Below are 17,587 nucleotides of genomic sequence, written 5' to 3' on the forward strand. Positions count from 1 at the left end.
GAGCCCGGGGGGCGTGGTCAGTGCTATGAGGGGCGTGGCCTGCGCGCAGTTGAAAGGGGCGTGGTCGAGAGGAACTGCGGCCCCGGTGCCGCTGCGGCCGTTGCCGAGGCGCCAGCCAATGGGCGGGCGCGTTGCTGGGAGGCGGCAGCCAATGGCCGCGCGCGTTGCTGTTGCCGGGCGGCCCGCACCGGCCGTCCCGGGGCCGTACCGGGGCGATGCCGGTCCCGGCCCTGCCGGGCCATGGAGATTCGCTGCGGGGGTCTCCTCTTCAGCTCCCGCTTCGACTCGGGGAACCTGGCACACGTAGAACAGGTGCGGCCTACAGAGCTGGGGGGCGGCCCCGCCGCCCGCTCCAACGCTCTCCCCGCCGCCGACTACGAGTTCAATGTGTGGACGCAGCCCGACTGCGCCCACACGGAGTATGAGAACAGCAACAGGTACCGCCGGGCGGGGGAACCGGCAAGGGACGGCCGGTACCGGCCGGGGGGGCCGGATGGATTCCCCCGGGAAACGTTCTGGCGGGGGGCCGGGAGTGGCGGGTGCGGTGCGGGGCTGTCGGTGGGGCTGGGAGCTGAGGGAGGGGGCTCGGGGGGTGTGTGCCCTCCCCGGGGGTCTGACCGGCCCTGGTGGGGCCAGGTGGGTGGGAGGGACCGCGGAGAGAGCTCGGGGACAGCCGGGCAGGGGCTGAGGCGGCGCCGCTCCGTCCCTCCGCAGGTCCTGGTTCTACTTCAGCGTGCGCGGGGGTGCCCCGGGGAAGCTGATCAAGCTGCACATCCTGAACATGAACAAGCAGAGCCGGCTGTACGCTCAGGGCATGACCCCCTTCGTGCGCACCCTGCCCGTGCGCCCGCGCTGGGAGCGCATCCGGCAGCGGCCCAGCTTCCAGGTGAGAGCCGGGAGCGCTCCCGGTGCCGGGCTCGGCGGGACCCTGTGCTGGGGCTAGGGCAGCTCTGGGGAGGTTCTGCTGGGTCGGTGGAGCGGCTGGTTTGTTCTTGCCATCTCCAAGGGAGGGACAGGGTCAGCAACAGCTGCTATCCCGTGGGGATGGCCAATGCCATGGGCACCCCCAGTGCCTGGTGGGGGCCAGGGGAGAGCAGCAGGGGCTGTGCTGGGGTGGCCCCGACCCCGTGCCCAGCCCTCCCCATGCCCGTGGCAGGTGGTGGAGACGCAGTTTGTGCTGTCCTTCGTGCATCGCTTCCTGGAGCACCGCGGGGCCACCACCTACTTTGCCTTCTGTTACCCCTTCTCCTACACCGAGTGCCAGGACATGCTGGCACAGCTGGATGGACGCTTCCAGGACTGCCGGCACATGTCCCCCAGCAGGTGTGCCCCCCCACTTTCTCTTTCCTGGCTTTTGTCTCACCCTCCTGCTCCTCACACCTTTCCTGGTCTGTGCCTGCTTGGATTTCTTCCCCTGGGGAAGCTCTTTTTGCAGCAGGAGGGTCTCTGTGCCCTCCCCATAGCTGCCTGGCCCGTGCTTCTCTGTGCTCCAGCTCTGCACAAGCTGAGCTACCCACGGGATTCCAGAGGATCCCTTATTGTTCTGGAAGCCAGTCTCTCCTGCCAGAATGGGTTATCTATCTCCCTGGTGGGATGAATCCCTCAGTGCCCTGTCCCTCCTGCTGGGAAGCTTTATCTCCCCGCTGGGATGACCTGACCTTCTGTGCTGGGTCTGTCTGTGCATGAGCTGATCCCCCACTGCTTCCACAGTGCAAACCCCAGCCTGGGCCCCCTCCTCACCCTGAAGGAACGGCTGTTGATGTTCCCAGCAGGCTCTGAGGGTATCTGGCAGCAAACAGCCCAGATGTAGGGATGGTCCTTGTGGGGCTGGGGCTGCTCAGCTCCCGGGGTGCAGAGCTCAGGCAGCATTGCTGACCCAGCTGGGAGCCCCCTTGCTGCTGGGGCTGCCTGAGATCCCTCCTCACCCCACAGCCCCCTGGACTCAGTTTACTACCACCGGGAGCTGCTGTGCCACTCCCTGGACAAGCTGCGTGTGGACCTGCTGACCATCACCTCGTGCCACGGCATGCAGGAGAAGAGGGAGCCCCGGCTGGACAAGCTTTTCCCAGACACCAGCACACCCCGGCCTCGCTGCTTCACTGGAAAGAGGGTGAGAGATCACCCCAGCTTTGGGGCTGGGCCAGGCCTGGGGGGCCAGCAGCCGCCTTACTGCAACCCCTGTGTCTGTGACCAGAATGGCATCCTGTCCCCAAGTGCAGGAGCATTTGGGCAGAGTTTGTGGAGCAAAGCCTGTGAGACCCTTCATTATTGCAGTATCCTGGTGCAGGCAGAATACCTCCCTCACCCCCTCTGTTTGTCCCCAGGTGTTTTTCCTCAGCAGCAGAGTCCACCCAGGAGAAACTCCCTCCAGCTTCGTCTTCAACGGCTTCCTGGACTTCATCCTGCGGGAGGAGGATCCCCGTGCCCAGATGCTGAGGAGGATGTTTGTCTTCAAGCTCATCCCCATGCTGAACCCCGACGGGGTGGTGCGGGGCCACTACCGGTGAGTGGGTAGTGTTTCATGGGATCTTTTGGGTTGCAAAAGTCCTCCAAGACCACTGAATCCAACCATTCCTCCAAGAAAAAGAAGCAGAAATCGTTTGTTTGAATGTTGGTTGGTAGATGTGAGCAAAAGGTGAGTGTCCTTCACTGATGGCTGTGGAAAGGAAAAGGCTGTGAGCTTGCTGGAGAAATGATCTCAGAAAGTTGATTCTATTATTTCTGTAAAATTTATAAAAGTCATAGAATCCTGGATTTGCTTGGGGTGGAAAAGCCCTGTGAGACCATTGAATCCAACCATCCCCAGCACTGCCAAGGCCACCACTGTCCCCTGTCCCCAAGTGCCACATCCACACAGCTTTTAAATCCCTTCAGTCGTGGGGACTCCACCTCTGCCCTGGGCAGCCAGGGCTAGGGCAGGACAGCCCTTTCCATGAAGAAAGTGTTCCCAATATCCAACCTAAACCTTCCCTGGTTCAACTCGAAGCTGTTTCCTCTTGGTCCTGTCCCTTGTTCTCTTGGAGCAGAACCCAAACCCCGCACATGGCTCCATCCTCCTGTCAGGGAGTTGCAGGGAGTGACAAGGTCCCCCCTGAGCCTCCTTTTCTCCAGGCTGAGCCTGTCCAGCTCCCTCAGCCACTCGTGGTGCTCCAGTCCCTTCCCCGGCTCTGTTGCTGTCTCTGGGGAGGATCATGCAGGGCTCTGCCCCTCGTGCTAGTGCTCTGGCAGCTTCTGGCCCTTGGTTTGGCCATTGTAGTCCAGGGCAGAGCCCAAAGCCCTCGGCACTCTGGGGAGCCCTGGGGGTGCTCACATCCCTCCCTCTCCCCGCAGCACCGACTCTCGCGGGGTGAACCTGAACCGGCAGTACCTGCACCCCGACGCCGAGCTGCACCCCGCGGTCTATGGGGCCAAGGCCGTGCTGCTCTACCACCACGTGCACAGCCGCGTCCTGCCGGGCTCCCCGGACTGGAGGACGTTTGTCTCCCCGCTCAGCAGCATCTCGCTGAGCTTAAAATCTCCCAACTGTCCCGTCCCGGCCGCAGAGGCCCCGTTATCAGAGCTGGACAAAACCAACAACCTCCGCAACTCCTCCGGCAGCTGGCGTGCCGGAAGCGCCCGCTCCTGCCCGGCCCGGGACGCGCCGGGGTCAGACAGCACGGAGCAAACCTCCTGGATTCTCCCGTCCAGCCACAGCACCGAGCACTGTGAGGCGGGGCACTGTGAGGAGGGGCCGTGGGCGCCTCCCCCAGCCCCCGTCCCCGGAGCTGCTGAGCCCCCCGAGCCCATTGCACCCCGGGACAGTGGCCTGGCTTACTACGTGGACCTGCACGGCCATGCCTCCAAGCGCGGCTGCTTCATGTACGGCAACAGCTTCAACGACGAGAACGACCAGGTGAGGGCACAGGCAAAATCCGGGACCCTGCTGCTGCTGCTCTTCCCCCTGCTCAGGGCTCCCAGTGCTCCTGCTGCTGGGAGAGGGGCATGGAATCCCTGTCACAGGGATTTTCCTTCTCTCTTCCTTCCTTCCTCCTTCCTTCTCTGTCTCGTCCCTCAGTCTGATGACCAGGGCAGCAGGAGGTCTTAGATTCCCCCTGGGAGCTGGCATGGGTCAGCAGGGTGTTCTGCCAGCTGGTTGTCAGGAGAGCCCATCAGGAGTTGGGCAGGGGGTGGACAGCGTGCCCTGGGCACAGCTGGACCTTGTGAGACCCTGGAACTGTGGGGCAGAGCGGGCCCTGGTGCAACCCCGTGCTTGGCACTGGTCCCACTGGAGCAGGACGAGCAGCCAAGGGCCCCCCGGTCACCCCTGTTGCTCCCTGCACTCTGCAGGTGGAGAACATGCTGTTCCCCAAACTCATCTCCCTGAACTCCCCTCACTTTGACTTCACGGGCTGCAACTTCTCGGAGAAGAACATGTACGCCCGGGACAAGCGGGACGGGCAGTCCAAGGAAGGCAGCGGGCGCGTGGCCGTCTACAAGGCCCTGGGCATCATCCACAGGTAGGGCAGCCCAGCCTGGCCAGTGCTTGTGCTGGTGGGGACGTTGGGCAAAGGGGGAACCAGTTCTGTGGGACAGACACGTCCCTTGTGGCCCCAACCAACCCCTGGGCATGATTGTGCCAGGTGCTGCCGTGTTCCCGAGACACAGGCTCAGCCAGGCTCCGTTCTTTCCTGTCCCTCCCCATCCCTCCTACAGCTGCTCTGGCTTCTTCTCCCTGCTCTTGCACAGCTTTCTGAGGGGAATTCTCCTCTTTCCTGGGTGTTCCTGTCTATACTGAGCTGTAATGAAGTAGAGTTGAGGTGGGCACGGCATCCCCATGGCTGTGGGAGATTCCAGCCTCAGCCCATCAGTGACCCCATGAGTTGGGGATAGCTGTGATCCACCCCTCTCCCACCTGGGATGGGATATTCCTGGCCTGTTCCTGTGCTGGGAACATTCCACGGGGTGAGGCAGCCAGGCCCACAGAGGTTCTCTCAGGTTCCTCAGCGCTTGCTGTCTACTCAGCTGCTGCTTCGTGCCCAGCACCAGTCCAGCCCCACAGCAACAAACACACACACTGGGGTGCTCTGCTCAGTGACTGACCTGGAGCAGCCCAGGTTGTTGATCCAACAGCGACGTCCCAAAAAGTGCTGGGAGTGCTCACAGTGCACATGTGGTCCCTCGGGCAGGCTGGGACAGAGCTGCTCAGGTTTTCTGCTGTGCTGGCCCTGCAGCTGTCTCTGGGCAGTGGGACAGATGGGAGCCGTCCCAGCAGGCAGCTCCTAGCCCACACTTCATCCCTCCTCCTCCGGGAGGACCTGGTCCAAGGCACCTTGAGGGCCAGGGGAAGGCTGCAGCCGCCCACTCCCTGGATTGTTGGTGTTGACATCAAATAATTCCCTTTCTCTACCCATCAGGGACCTGCCCATTCCCTGTCACTCTCCAGAGGTGACCAAGAGGTCTCCTCACAGGGACCTTGGCACTTTGGGCATCACCCTCAGGGCTCAGACCTCCATCCTGAATTTGCACCGTGCTGATCTCTGGTACATCCATTCATCCCCACACAGGGCGTGGGCCGTTCCTGCCATCGGAGGGTGCTGTCCTCAAAACCCTGCCAGTTTCCCTGCACTTCCATGTCCTTTGGAGCAGGACCCCCTTCCCGGTGCAATAGGACCCCCTTCCCAGTGCTGAATCTGCTGAATCCCAGGGGAGCAATGTGGGATCACCCCAGTCCTGCTGTGGGTTTGTGGGGTAACAGGGGCTCCCTCGTGCCCCACAGCTACACCCTGGAGTGCAACTACAACACGGGGCGCTCGGTGAACAGCATCCCGGGGGCGTGCCACGACAACGGCCGGGCCAGCCCCCCGCCCCCGCCCGCCTTCCCCTCCCGCTACACCGTGGAGCTCTTCGAACAGGTACAGGGGAGCCTGCCTGGGGAGAGAGGCACGCAGGGTGGGCTGGGGCTGGGGTTTCTTTCCTCCACTTGCTTTGCTGTCCCAGGCTCTAGGGAGCTGCCCCTCTCCCCAGTGCCCCCGTTCCCTGGCATTCTCCCTTCCTGGAATCCTCCCTTCCTGGTGCCTCCATCTCCCCTCGTGCTCCCCTTCTCCTGGTGCGTTCCTCTCCCTGCGACCCCTTCACTACTGCTCCTCTCCCTAGTGCCCCCGTTTCTTCCCCTGTGCCTCCCCTCTTCCCGTGCTCCCCTTCTCACCGCGCTCCTTTCCCTCGTGCCCCGCGCTCTCCCGTTGCTGCTGTCCCCTGGTGTCCCCTGACGTGCGTCCTCTCCCGGGCAGGTGGGCCGGGCGGTGGCGGTGGCGGCCCTGGACATGGCCGACTGCAACCCCTGGCCTCGGATCGTGCTCTCGGAGCACACCTGCCTGGGCAACCTGCGCGCCTGGATGCTGAAACACGTGCGGGGGCTGCGCGGCGCCGGCGGGGCCCCGCGGAGGAGAGGAGGTGCCAGGACCCCCCCCAGGAGCTCCACGTAAGGGCTGGCTGGGGCGAGCGTGGGAGCTGCAGGATAACGGCACTTAGAGATGATAAATGTCCCCAAGTGAGTCACCTGCCAGGGTCACCCGCCCTGGCCCTCGCTCTTCCAAGCTCTGGGAGCTGCAGTTGTCAGTCCCTCTGCTCCGAGCTGTCGGCAGAGAGTGAACTGGTTGGGATTTGCCTGCCCCGGTAGTCTGGGAGGTCTCTCCTGATTGCCTCCAGCACTGGACTGGGTTGGGAGAGGCTGAGGGAGCTGGGAGGCTCAGCCTGAAGGAGAGGAAGCTCAGGGGGATCTTCTTCCTCTCCATAGCTCCCTGACAGCAGGGTGGAGCCAGGAGGAGGTTGGGCTCTGCTCCCAGGGAACAAGGGATAGGACAAGGGGGAATGGCCTCGAGTTGTGCCAGGGGAAGTTCAGGTTGGATATTGGGAATAATTTCTTCATGGAAAGGGCTGTCCAGCACAGGCTGCCCTGGGCAGGGACGGAGTCTCCATCTCTGGAGGGATTTAAAGGCTGTGTGGATGTGGCACTTGGGGCTGTGGGTCAGTGGTGGCCTGGGCACTGCTGGGGGAGGGTTGGACACGATGGTGTCTAAGGCCTTCTCCAACCTCAGCAATTCCGTGTTTCGGGACAGGGGTGAGGAGGTGAGAACCCTGAGACGTCGATGTGCAGTGCAGGGCACTGGGGCTGCTGCTCTCAGGGACAGTCCTGGTGACATCCTTGTCCCCAGCTGCTCACCATCTCCTGAGAAGCCCAGGGGTGGTGCTGGGCTGTGCTGCTGGGCGGAGGGCGCACAGGGGAGCCCCCCTCACCGTGCTGGGCTGACCCCCATCTCTCCCCCCTGCAGCGGGCTGCCCACCTCGGCCTCTGACAACGCACTGGCCCGTGCCAGGAGCTTCAGCAACGGCACCAGTGGGAGCGGGGGCAGCCAGCAGGACTCCCCCCGGATCCGAGCCTCCCCCAGCTTCACCTTCGGCAGCCCCAGGCCCCCGGCTGCGGCCGTGGCCTCCCAGAGCCCCCCGAGCGGCGGCACCCCGGCCCTGGGCACAGGTAAGCCGGGCTGGGGGCCCCTTGCACGCCTGCTGCGGGGCCTGTCCAGCTGCTGTGTGGGACCACGGCCCTGAGGGGGGTCAGCGCTGCCTTGTCCTGGGCTCGGACACAGGGACAGGCAGTTTGTGTGGAGCACTGAGTGTCCTCAGCGGGGTCAGGGCTGACGCTGCACAGCAATTCCTGCAGTTCTACAGCCCAGCTGAGCTCCTGCGTCAGCCCTCTCTGGGCAGGAGCTGCTGCTGCTCCAGTGGGATGTGGGGGACCGTGGGCACTGGGGCTGCAGGGAGATGCCCACCCTCCAGTGCCGGGGCCAAGGGGCTTCTGGAGAAGCCAGCACAGAAAACCTTTGCTCAACTTCCCACTGTTCCCAAACATTCCTGAGGCCAGCAGGGACACACCAAAAAGTGCCTTTCACTTCTTTAGGCACTGGCTGGGCAACAGTGGGTTGTGACCTGTGGCTGTGGTGAGCTGGCAAGGGGCACCAGGGGGTTTCCAACGTGCAGAGTTCCCCTCTGGTGGGGGCTGATGTGCTGCAGTGGGGTGCCAAAGTCAGGCAAGACTCTGCTATGCCCCCTATGCCAGCACTGTGGGGCAGGGGCTCGGGGCCCTGGGGGGCAGGCAGTGGCAGTGGCAGCCCTGCAGCCCCTGTGGGGCTCAGCCCTGGGGGCACCACACTCCAAAGCCTCCCAGGGCTGGGGGCAGGTGTCTGCCTGGGCGTGCCTGAAGCTGTGCTTGTGTTGACCTCTGCATTCCTCTGGTGTTTGTTGCGTTGTCCTTGGGGTTTGCTGCCCAGCCCTCTGTCGTGACTGTGTCTTGTCTGCCATGAGAACATGGTGGGGAGGAAATAAAAGGCTGATGTTCTCATGGGCACGTTGTTCCGTCTGTTCCTTTAGCCGGGCCCTCCTGGAGCGACCCCTGGCCCCACCCTTGGCTGCAGGGACTGGGGACAGTTGGGGACGTGAGCAGGCACAGACCATGTGAGCCACAGGGGCAGAGCCTGGTCCGTGGTGTCCCCAGGACCGACTGGGGTGTCCTGCCTCCCTGGCCTCCTCCAGCTCAGTGAGTGCCCCAGGGGACACTGCACCCTTCTGCTGCCTGCCACGGGGACCAGGACCCGGCTCTTCCTCCCCTGCCCTGGCATCAGCTTCACCTGCTTCCTGCCTGGCCCCTCCAGACCTCCCTGCCCCAGCTGCTGGCAGCTCTCCCTCCACCTTCTGTCCCCCTGCCAGGGGCCAGCAGTGCCAGCACCAGTGTCCACAGGGGGATCAGGGGTGCTCTGAGCCCTGGCTTTGCCTTGCCGTGCTGGTTCCCTCCCCCTGGCTGTGTCCCCCCAGCCCCTGCCCTCCCCAGGCAGCAGGGAAGGAGCTGAGTATGCTCAGGTGTGGTAGGGTGGGGGCTGGATGGCACAGGGGGAAGATGCTGTGCCCTGGTCGTGTCCCACCCTCCACCTTCTTCCCCACGTCCCACTCCAGCCTGGCCACACCCTGGGGAGCCCAGAGCTGTGCTCATGCTGGGGTGAGGGGGTGATAAAATCTTGCACGTGGCCAGGATGATGGAATAAGCTGTGTGAAGATTTATCAGTCTAATACCTCTGAGGGTGTCCTGCACTTCTCAGAGTGGCTCAGTAACAGCCAGACGGCTCTTCAGGGGTGTTTTGTAAAACAATGGGTTTTAATAAAAGCTAAAGAACAAACAAGACAGAAATAAAAGGAAAAGCTGAGCACAGGTGTCAGAGAAGCCCCTGACACCTCGCTGCAACACCCCAAAAAGCCCAGAGCACCTCTGTGCTCATCCTTACGTGCTGAATGACCCAGGAGGTTCTATGGGCAAAGTGCCCAGAGAAACAGCTCCAGGTTTTGAGGAACATCCCAAAGATCAACCAGTGCCTCTGTGCTGGCTCTGAGCCAGTTACAATGGGAAGACTATGGGAAATTCTAGTTTGACTTCCTTACATGTTCCAAGGTAAACCAAAACTTTGTCCCTTATACAGAAGCAGCTGCTCAGGTGCGGGGCTGCATTAGTACATTTCACCCTAACTTATTACAAAAAAAGAAAAAAGAAGAAGAAAAATAGTTACTTTGAAAAAATTCTCTCTTTTGTTAATAATTAGGGTTGTGTTAATAACTTATTGTTGCTTGATAATTTGGTTCTATAGCTAAACTCTAGATTTATGGGTTAAATAATTTTGAGTTGGGTACCCTCTCTTCTGGCTAATTATTTCAATTAGTAATATTTTAAGGTGAAAATTTATTCTGCAATTGCTTATTAATTTTATTTTACCTTCTGTTTGGGGAGATTTTTTCAAGTTAACTATATTCTCTTGTGTGCACAGGCTTTGGGCTAATGGAACTTAACATACAGTTTAAGAACAAGATAATAACAATATGATAGTGATAAGTTATAAAACTTTTTTGGTACAAAGAATACTCTATAACTAGTATGACCTTTACAAAGACTCAGTCCTTGCTTTGAAAATGCTCTAATGCCAATACTGCTGGGTTGTGTCGAAGTTGTAATAGTCTTTTTTGGAGACGTGGTCTGTGGTCACTCAGTGTCTTCTTGCACGTTCTTGCAAAGAACAGGCTCTATAATTGTCCTGCTTCTGGATTTTTATGAACGGGAGAAATTAAAATATATATATATATCTAGCTTTGTTCAACCTTTCTACAGTAGCACATATTCCCCCATTTTATTTATTTTTTTTCCCAGTTATTTGTGTGCTTTTTCTACAATAGATTGGGTTTTGAATGAATTAGTTACATTCCATGGTAAATTTGTTATTTAATATGCTGAAAAACTTGCATAATTTTAAGAACTGTATGTTTAGGAATGAGAAATCCTTGCGAGAAATATTTTAATTATGTTTTTGGTTTTTTCTCCTTCATGTGCTGAGGCAAAACTTGGTTTCAAAAGTGTGCAGTTAGACAAGTGAATTTGTTTGGATTGCTTAAATGATTGATATCACGTGATATCTATTTGCTTTTCATTTTGAGGGTTTAACTTTTGTTTCTATTGTTAGGATGGGTAGCTTTTGATAATTTGGATATGATTGCTTTTGCTTGATTTTGAGGTATGTGAGACACTTTTTACAAGTGCTGATGTATTTTTGCTATAAAACTTAGGAATTTAGTGTTTGGTCTAAATGGCTGTTGTTGAGAAAAAGGATAAAGATTAGTGTTTTAAAGTAAATTTTATTGATTAGAACTTTTTCTTGAGTAGAGAGAGGTCTTTGTTTTTTTTTAATCAAACCTGTAACTTTTAAAGAACTTATTAATAGGAAATATGAACTTTAAAAAACACGTAGAGAGCTGCTCTTTTGATTCTGAGATATGGCTTTTAGACTTCCTTAAAATCTGATTTCTATTTTTTGGTCTGGATTTTGCTCTATGACTATGAAGCTTTTAGATTTTTTTTTTTTGAGCTATTTAAAAAAACAAATTGTTTTTTAGGGGTGTATGAATTTTAAAAGGTTTTTAAATAATTTCAAAGATGGATTTAATAATTAGAGGTTTTTTTGTAATATTTATTAGGGTAATTTGTAAAAACGTTTGAATTTTGAATTAACTATTTTAAATAAATATATGGGCAAGCAAAATATTTTTGCAAAATCTTTTCCTGTAAAGGAAAAATTATTGAGGAATTAGCTTTTATAATTAGCTTGTGACATGGATTTTTGGATAAGTTATAATTGACAAAATTAAAAAGAAATATTTTAAAATCACCAGATGGTTTTCTCTTGAAATTTCAATGAAATATTCATTTACAAAGCGGGAATTTTTCTTAAAGCTGTAAATAAAAGAATAGGCTCCAAGGTATTTTGAGTTTCTCCTTTGGTGAATTTCTTGTGATGACTTTAACGTAGTATCCTTTTTCTGGATACTGTAAATCTTTTATCTTTTGCTGCTGAGATGATACCTTTAGCTGCTGCTTTATAGAGTTATTTTCTAAAAATTTCTTGTCTTTTGCGAGTTGTTTTTTTTTTCCTCCTTGCAGCTCTTTTGATTCTCTTGCAAACGAGGCTGATTTTGTCTCACAACACAAATTTACCAAACTGGTTTGGGTGTCTTTAAACTTCTTTCCCCTCCTTGCTCTCCGGGAGGGTTCGAGGGAAGGAGGGATGAGTGATGATGTCTTAGAATTGTTTGTTTCTGATGGTTCCACTTCTCATCTCTCACCTGCTGTTCCGGCAGCTGGAAACTCGGGGGTATAAGGTTCTTTTGCCACTCTTTCCCTTTGTTTCTGCCACCTCGAGTAATGCTTTGAGCCGCTGGGGTTTCCTTGCTTTGTCTTGCTCTCCCTGTGCCTGTCACACGGCCCATACTTTTCCTGTACCTTCCTCCCCTGAAGTCCCAGGGCTGCAGACCATGGCTGCCCTGGCAGAGCCTTGCAGCCACCTCCTCTCAAAGCAGAGTTCTCCCAGGGAGGGATGCTGTGATCCTGGGGTGCACACTTTGATCCTGGGGTGCACACCGTGGTCCTGGGATGCACACTGTAGTCCTGGGGTGCACACCGTGGTCCTGGGATGCACACTGTGGTCCTGGGGTGCACACCGTAGTTCTGGGGTGCACACCGTGGTCCTGGGGTGCACACTTTGATCCTGGGGTGCACACCGTGGTCCTGGGGTGCACACTGTAGTCCTGGGGTGCACACCGTGGTCCTGGGATGCACACTGTGGTCCTGGGGTGCACACCGTAGTTCTGGGGTGCACACCGTGGTCCTGGGATGCACACTGTGGTCCTGGGGTGCACACCGTAGTTCTGGGGTGCACACCGTGGTCCTGGGGTGCACACTTTGATCCTGGGGTGCACACCGTGGTCCTGGGGTGCACGCTTTGATCCTGGGGTGCACACCGTGGTCCTGGGATGCACACTGTAGTCCTGGGGTGCACACTGTGGTCCTGGGGTGCACACCGTAGTTCTGGGGTGCACACCGTGGTCCTGGGGTGCACACTTTGATCCTGGGGTGCACACCGTGGTCCTGGGGTGCACACTTTGGTCCTGGGGTGCACACCGTGGTCCTGGAGAACAACACACCGTGGTCCTGGGGTGCACACCGTGGTCCTGGGGTGCACGCCGTGCTCCCTGGCAGCCCTTCCTCCGGCCTTGGTGTCTCAGTGCTGTTCATTCCCACCTTCTCCCCTGCACAGCACAGAACCAGCCGCATCTAAATCGGCCGCCCTCTCTGGGAAGGGGAGCAGCCTCCGAGGTGCCAGCCCGTGTTCCCACGGTCATCCGAGCCGGGGGCCTGCTTTTCTGTGCTCAGAGTGATAACCCTGTGCTTTCCTGTGCTCACGGTGGTCACCCTGTGCTTTTCTGTACTCAGGGTGATAACCCTGAGCTTTTCTATGCTCAGAATGATAACGCTGTGCTTTGCTGTGCTCAGGGTGGTCACCCTGTACTTTTCTGTGCTCAGAGTGATAACCCTGTGCTATCCTGTGCTGTCCTGTGCTCAGGGTGGTCACCCTGTGCTTTTCTCTGCTTTTCTGTGCTCAGTATGGTAATCCTGTGCTTTCCTGTACTTTTCTGTACTCAGGGTGATAACCCTGTGTTTTCCTGTGCTCAGGGTGGTCACCCTGTGCTTTTCTCTGCTTTTCTCTGCTCAGGATGGTAATCCTGTGTTTTTCTCTGCTTTTCTGTGCTCAGGGTGGTCACCCTGTGCTTGCCTGTGCTCAGGGTGGTAATTAGGGCGGTAATTAGGGCGGTGTTTGGCACTAGCTCAGCCCACAGAAGGGATGTGTCCCACCGCCTCCAGGAGGGGACTTTGTGACACCTGACTGGCCGTGCTGCCAGGCAGGGTTGGATGGTTTATCCGCCCAGCAAAGCAGCTTTGCAGCTTTTCACCCCGCAGCAAGATGGCTCTGGCGGCCACGTGGCTGCTCGCAAAGGAAATACTGTTCTCGGCGCGTTTTTTTTTTTTTTAAATTTCTGTGCGGCGTTTTTCGAATTTGCTTTTCTTTCAAGGATTATTGGTCGGAGGGGAACGGTAGGAACAGAAGGAATGAGGGGTGCAGGACACAAAGCTCACTCGCATGGCCAGCGTGCTTCCCTTTCTGCGCGGGGGAAAGGTGGGGAGGGAAAAAGCAGGTTTTGATCCGTCCGGATCCGTCTCGCTCTGCTTCTTAGGGTCAGTGTGAGGAGCAGACTTTTTCAGGATCAGAGGAATAAAGTATGCTTTTTTCTTCTACTTGGTTGGAGCTCCCGTTTTTTTGGCTTTTGTTTTGTTTTGGGGATTTTTTTTTTGTTTTGTTTGTTTTGGGTTTTGAGGGGTTTTGTTTGTTTGTTACGTTTTAATTTGCTTTGCTCCGTTTGTTTTCTGCTACTCTTTGGAGGTATGTTACAACTAGTCCAGGGAGCTGTTTCACTTTCTGATGTTACTAAGTTTCAATTCATTCTCTCTTTTTTATGCAGATTCTTCCCTTTCACCCCACTCTTTCTTCTGCTAAGGTTGTGTTCTTGGGCTTTTTATAGACTCATTTTAACGAGTCTTTTGAGCTGTTTCTTCTCAAATGAAAGTCTTAAATTGTTAAATTATAGTTAAAATAAAAAGTCTCGCTGACTACTACAAAACTGGGGACTTTTTTCACTCATCTGAGCGACTTTTTGAGGCTTTCCCCAGCTCCCTTGGTTTGTCTCCTGGTTTCCTCAGATGCACTGTGATTTCTGCCTGCAGTTTCGGCTCTGCCAAACTCGGGCTCCTCTCCTCATAGAGGAAAATAATCTCTTAGACTTCACTTTGGGTTGTAGGGTCCAGCTCCAGCAAACACTCCCTCTCACCAGCCTGGGAGCTCACACTGGGAACTCCCTCTTTGGCTCTCAGCCCCACAAATCCACATTTTTAACGATGTAAAAACCTGCTCGGGCCCGCATTAAAAAAGTGTAAGCCAGGGGATAAATCTGGCTCATATAGACTGAGGGCACGTCTACAAAAAACCTGAACAGGTCCACTTAATATAAGAGTCTCTGTTCTTGGTGCTGTTTGATAAAATTGTGCATGTGGCCAGGATGGAATAAGCTATGTGAAGATTTATCAGTCTAATACCTCTGAGGGTGTCCTGCACTTCTCAGAGTGGCTCAGTAACAGCCAGACGGCTCTTCAGGGGTGTTTTGTAAAACAATGGGTTTTAATAAAAGCTAAAGAACAAACAAGACAGAAATAAAAGGAAAAGCTGAGCACAGGTGTCAGAGAAGCCCCTGACACCTCGCTGCAACACCCCAAAAAGCCCAGAGCACCTCTGTGCTCATCCTTACGTGCTGAATGACCCAGGAGGTTCTATGGGCAAAGTGCCCAGAGAAACAGCTCCAGGTTTTGAGGAACATCCCAAAGATCAACCAGTGCCTCTGTGCTGGCTCTGAGCCAGTTACAATGGGAAGACTATGGGAAATTCTAGTTTGACTTCCTTACATGTTCCAAGGTAAACCAAAACTTTGTCCCTTATACAGAAGCAGCTGCTCAGGTGTGGGGCTGCATTAGTACAAGGGGGTCTCTGCCAGACCCCCAGTGACACCCTCAGCTGCTGTTGGCCTTTGCTGGCTGAGGTTGGTCACCAGGTTGTGCTGTTTTAGTCCAGGTGAAGCCAGCTGCCACCTGCCAGCACCTCCAGCAGCAGCAAGGGCCCATTGTGCTTGCAGGGTCCCATTTCCTGCGGGGTCTGGCCCTGGCTTCACTCCAGTGGGCACTGTGACCCCCCTCCTCACTTCTTCAGTGGGATGGGGAGAAATCTGGGGTGGGAGAAAGACCTGAACCAGGTGAGCAGAAAGTGGGAGCAGAACTGAGGAACTCAGGTGTGTTCCTTCAGTGCTGTCCATGCAGCCAGGCCCCCAAACAGCTTTGTTTCCCCCCCCAGCTCCCCTGGCTGAGCAGATGTCCCACGCCCTGGGACATACCGTGGTTCAGAGGGCACGGCTGTGCCCCCAGCTCCTCACTCCTGCTGAGCCTGGTCACACCAGTGCCGTGGGACACCAAGCCAGCACCGTGGCTGGAGCTGGGGCAGTGATGTGCAGAAGGACACAGCAGAGGCGGGGCAGAGCCCCTTGCAGGGGCAGCACAGGCTAGGACTGAGCTCTGTGCCCATCCCATCCTCCCAGGGCCACCCCTCGGGGGCAGAGCTGGCCACTGCAGGACACTGTGTCACTGGGCTGTGTCACTGTTACCCCGATGGCTCCGTGCCCAGGGTGGCACCAAGCCCCTGCCAGCAGGGGCTGAGCTCTGTCTGTTCTGTCACACAGGGACTCTGCCCGCAGGCACCCAGGCAGCGCTGAGCACCCAGCACGGACCACAGGGGACCCTGCGAGGCGTGGGAGGGCTGCAGCCATCTCTGCAGGTACCAGACGAACCAGCAGGGCTGTGCCCAGAGAAGGGGCTGCCCCACAGCTCTGCTGGGTGGGACATGCTTGGGGGGCTGCCCCAAAGCCTGGGAGCCCCTCAGGGGCTCTGCCAGATATTTCTGTCCAACATACCTTTCCCCAAGGCACGGGGAACCCCAGGGACAAAAACCTGGCACTGATCCTCTTCCCCCCCTCTCCCACAGGTGCTGCCAATGAAGCTGAATGCCCGGAGGGCCCCAGAAAGGCCCGGGTAGGTGCTGCTGCAGCTGTGCTGTGGGGTCATCTCAGAGCCCTGGTCGACAGTGAGAGCGCAGAGCAAAGGCCCTGCCAGGCAGGGGGAGCTGGGTGACCAGAAACCCGCAGGCAGGGGCTGTGGGGCACGGGAGGAGCATTGTCCCCCACTGACACCAGTCTCTGCCCCACAGGGCTGTGCCCAGAGGCCCCCGTGCCCGCCGTGAGAGCGCTGAGCACCGAGGGACCCTTCCTGTGCTGGGGCAGAAGGCTGGACCCCCACCCACAGCCCTGCTGTACCGGGGAGCCGCGGGGCAGGCAGGGGCGCCCCGGCCCTGCTCCGCCCCGTGCCGGCAGCACCTGGCCGAGGGCACCGTGGTGTCCCTGCCCACGCCGCTGGCCCCCACCACGGCCCCCCAGCACCGGTCCCCCCTCGCCCAGCTCCTGCCGACACCTCCCCCTCTCCTCCTGCGCTGATCCCCCGCCCTGCCCTGCCCTGCCCGGGGACTCCCGTTCTCCCACCCCGATCCCGCCCCTCCCCGGAGGAGGGCCCCGGGCCGACGGGGCGTTCATGACGCCACACGGTTTTGTCGTGTATCATCGTGTTTCTCTTAAAGCCGGTTTGGAAGAAGCTCGGCCTGCTGGCGGCTCTCGGGGCCCTGCCGGGGCACGGAGGGGCGGCGGGAGCGGCGCATGGCTTCCCCGGGGCTCACTCCTGCTTCTTGGGGTTGTTGACGGCCACGTAGTGGTAGAGCACGACCAGGAGGAAGAGCGAGACGCCCAGCATGTTGGCGAAGATGGCGAGCTGCACGTCCGTAATCATCCTGCGGGGATGGGGACGGGAGACACGGGCTGGCGTCCTGCGGGGACCCGCGGCCGCCGGGACCGGCTGCCGGCCCCGCGCCGCCCCGAGCGGGTCCCTCCCGGCCCAGCGGAACGCCCCGGGACCCCCGGTGCCCCGGTTCCCGCTCCTGCCCGGGCCTCCCGATGCCCCGGTTCCCGCTCCTGCCTTGGTCCCCCGGTGCCCCGGCTCTCCCTCCCGCCTGGGCCTCCCGGTGCCCCGGTTCCCGCTCCTGCCTGGGCCTCCCGGTGCCCCGGTTACTGCTCCTGCCTGGGCCTCCCGGTGCCCCGGTTCCCGCTCCTGCCTTGGTCCCCCGGTGCCCCGGTTCCCGCTCCTGCCTGGGCCTCCCGGTGCCCCGGTTCCCGCTCCTGCCTTGGTCCCCGCTCCTGCCTGGGCCTCCCAGTGCCCCGCGCTCACGCTCCGGGCCCGCCGGTCCGACACGTCTCCCTGCGCCGCCACTTCCGGCCGCGGGGCACGGCGGGAGGCGCTGGCCCCGGCGGTGACGTCACGGCAACCGGGCCCCGGCCAAGCGGCGGTCTTGGGGCGGTGACGCCATACAGTCCTGCCCTGTGTGACGTCACAGATCGGGCGGGGCCGCCCCGCCCCGGGAACGCCCCTCGCGCTCCGCCCCCTGGCGGCCGCCGGCTCCTTCTCCTTACAAGGCGCGGCGCGAGGGCGGGG

General features: G+C 57.9%; 2 protein-coding genes and 1 long non-coding RNA gene across 8 annotated transcripts in view; 1 reads left to right on the forward strand and 2 right to left on the reverse strand.

Moving 5' to 3' along the window:
* The window catches only part of LOC136287468 (uncharacterized), a 72,799-nt gene that overhangs the window by 13,531 nt on the left and 41,681 nt on the right, over window positions 1-17,587 (reverse strand). The window lies entirely within an intron of this gene.
* AGBL5 (AGBL carboxypeptidase 5) lies at window positions 188-16,567 on the forward strand. 2 transcript variants are annotated; one of them, XM_066180206.1, is made up of 13 exons: window positions 192-437; window positions 715-886; window positions 1,157-1,323; window positions 1,933-2,110; window positions 2,325-2,503; window positions 3,331-3,892; window positions 4,327-4,496; window positions 5,756-5,891; window positions 6,267-6,457; window positions 7,308-7,510; window positions 15,736-15,830; window positions 16,038-16,084; window positions 16,260-16,567. In XM_066180206.1, exons 1-13 carry the CDS (start codon window positions 241-243, stop codon window positions 16,540-16,542), a joined length of 2,580 nt encoding a protein of 859 aa, XP_066036303.1. In that variant the 5' UTR covers window positions 192-240; the 3' UTR covers window positions 16,543-16,567. The 2 variants fall into 2 exon arrangements, 1 of the variants encoding a protein (XP_066036303.1); XR_010720154.1 differs by lacking the exons at window positions 15,736-15,830; window positions 16,038-16,084; window positions 16,260-16,567 and having other exon boundaries at window positions 188-437; window positions 6,267-6,526; window positions 7,308-7,396.
* Window positions 16,651-17,437, reverse strand: OST4 (oligosaccharyltransferase complex subunit 4, non-catalytic). 5 transcript variants are annotated; one of them, XM_066180253.1, is made up of 2 exons: window positions 17,245-17,437; window positions 16,651-16,889 (listed from the first exon to the last, which is right to left on the reverse strand). In XM_066180253.1, exon 2 carries the CDS (start codon window positions 16,886-16,888, stop codon window positions 16,775-16,777), a length of 114 nt encoding a protein of 37 aa, XP_066036350.1. In that variant the 5' UTR covers window position 16,889; window positions 17,245-17,437; the 3' UTR covers window positions 16,651-16,774. The 5 variants fall into 5 exon arrangements, with proteins under 5 accessions (XP_066036350.1, XP_066036349.1, XP_066036348.1 ...); XM_066180252.1 differs by having other exon boundaries at window positions 17,324-17,432; XM_066180251.1 differs by having other exon boundaries at window positions 17,297-17,431.

This window comes from Chamaea fasciata, unplaced genomic scaffold, assembly GCF_029207755.1.
Source record: "Chamaea fasciata isolate MVZ Bird 193981 ecotype frontalis unplaced genomic scaffold, bChaFas1.0.hap1 SCAF_3, whole genome shotgun sequence".
NCBI lineage: Eukaryota > Metazoa > Chordata > Aves > Passeriformes > Sylviidae > Chamaea > Chamaea fasciata.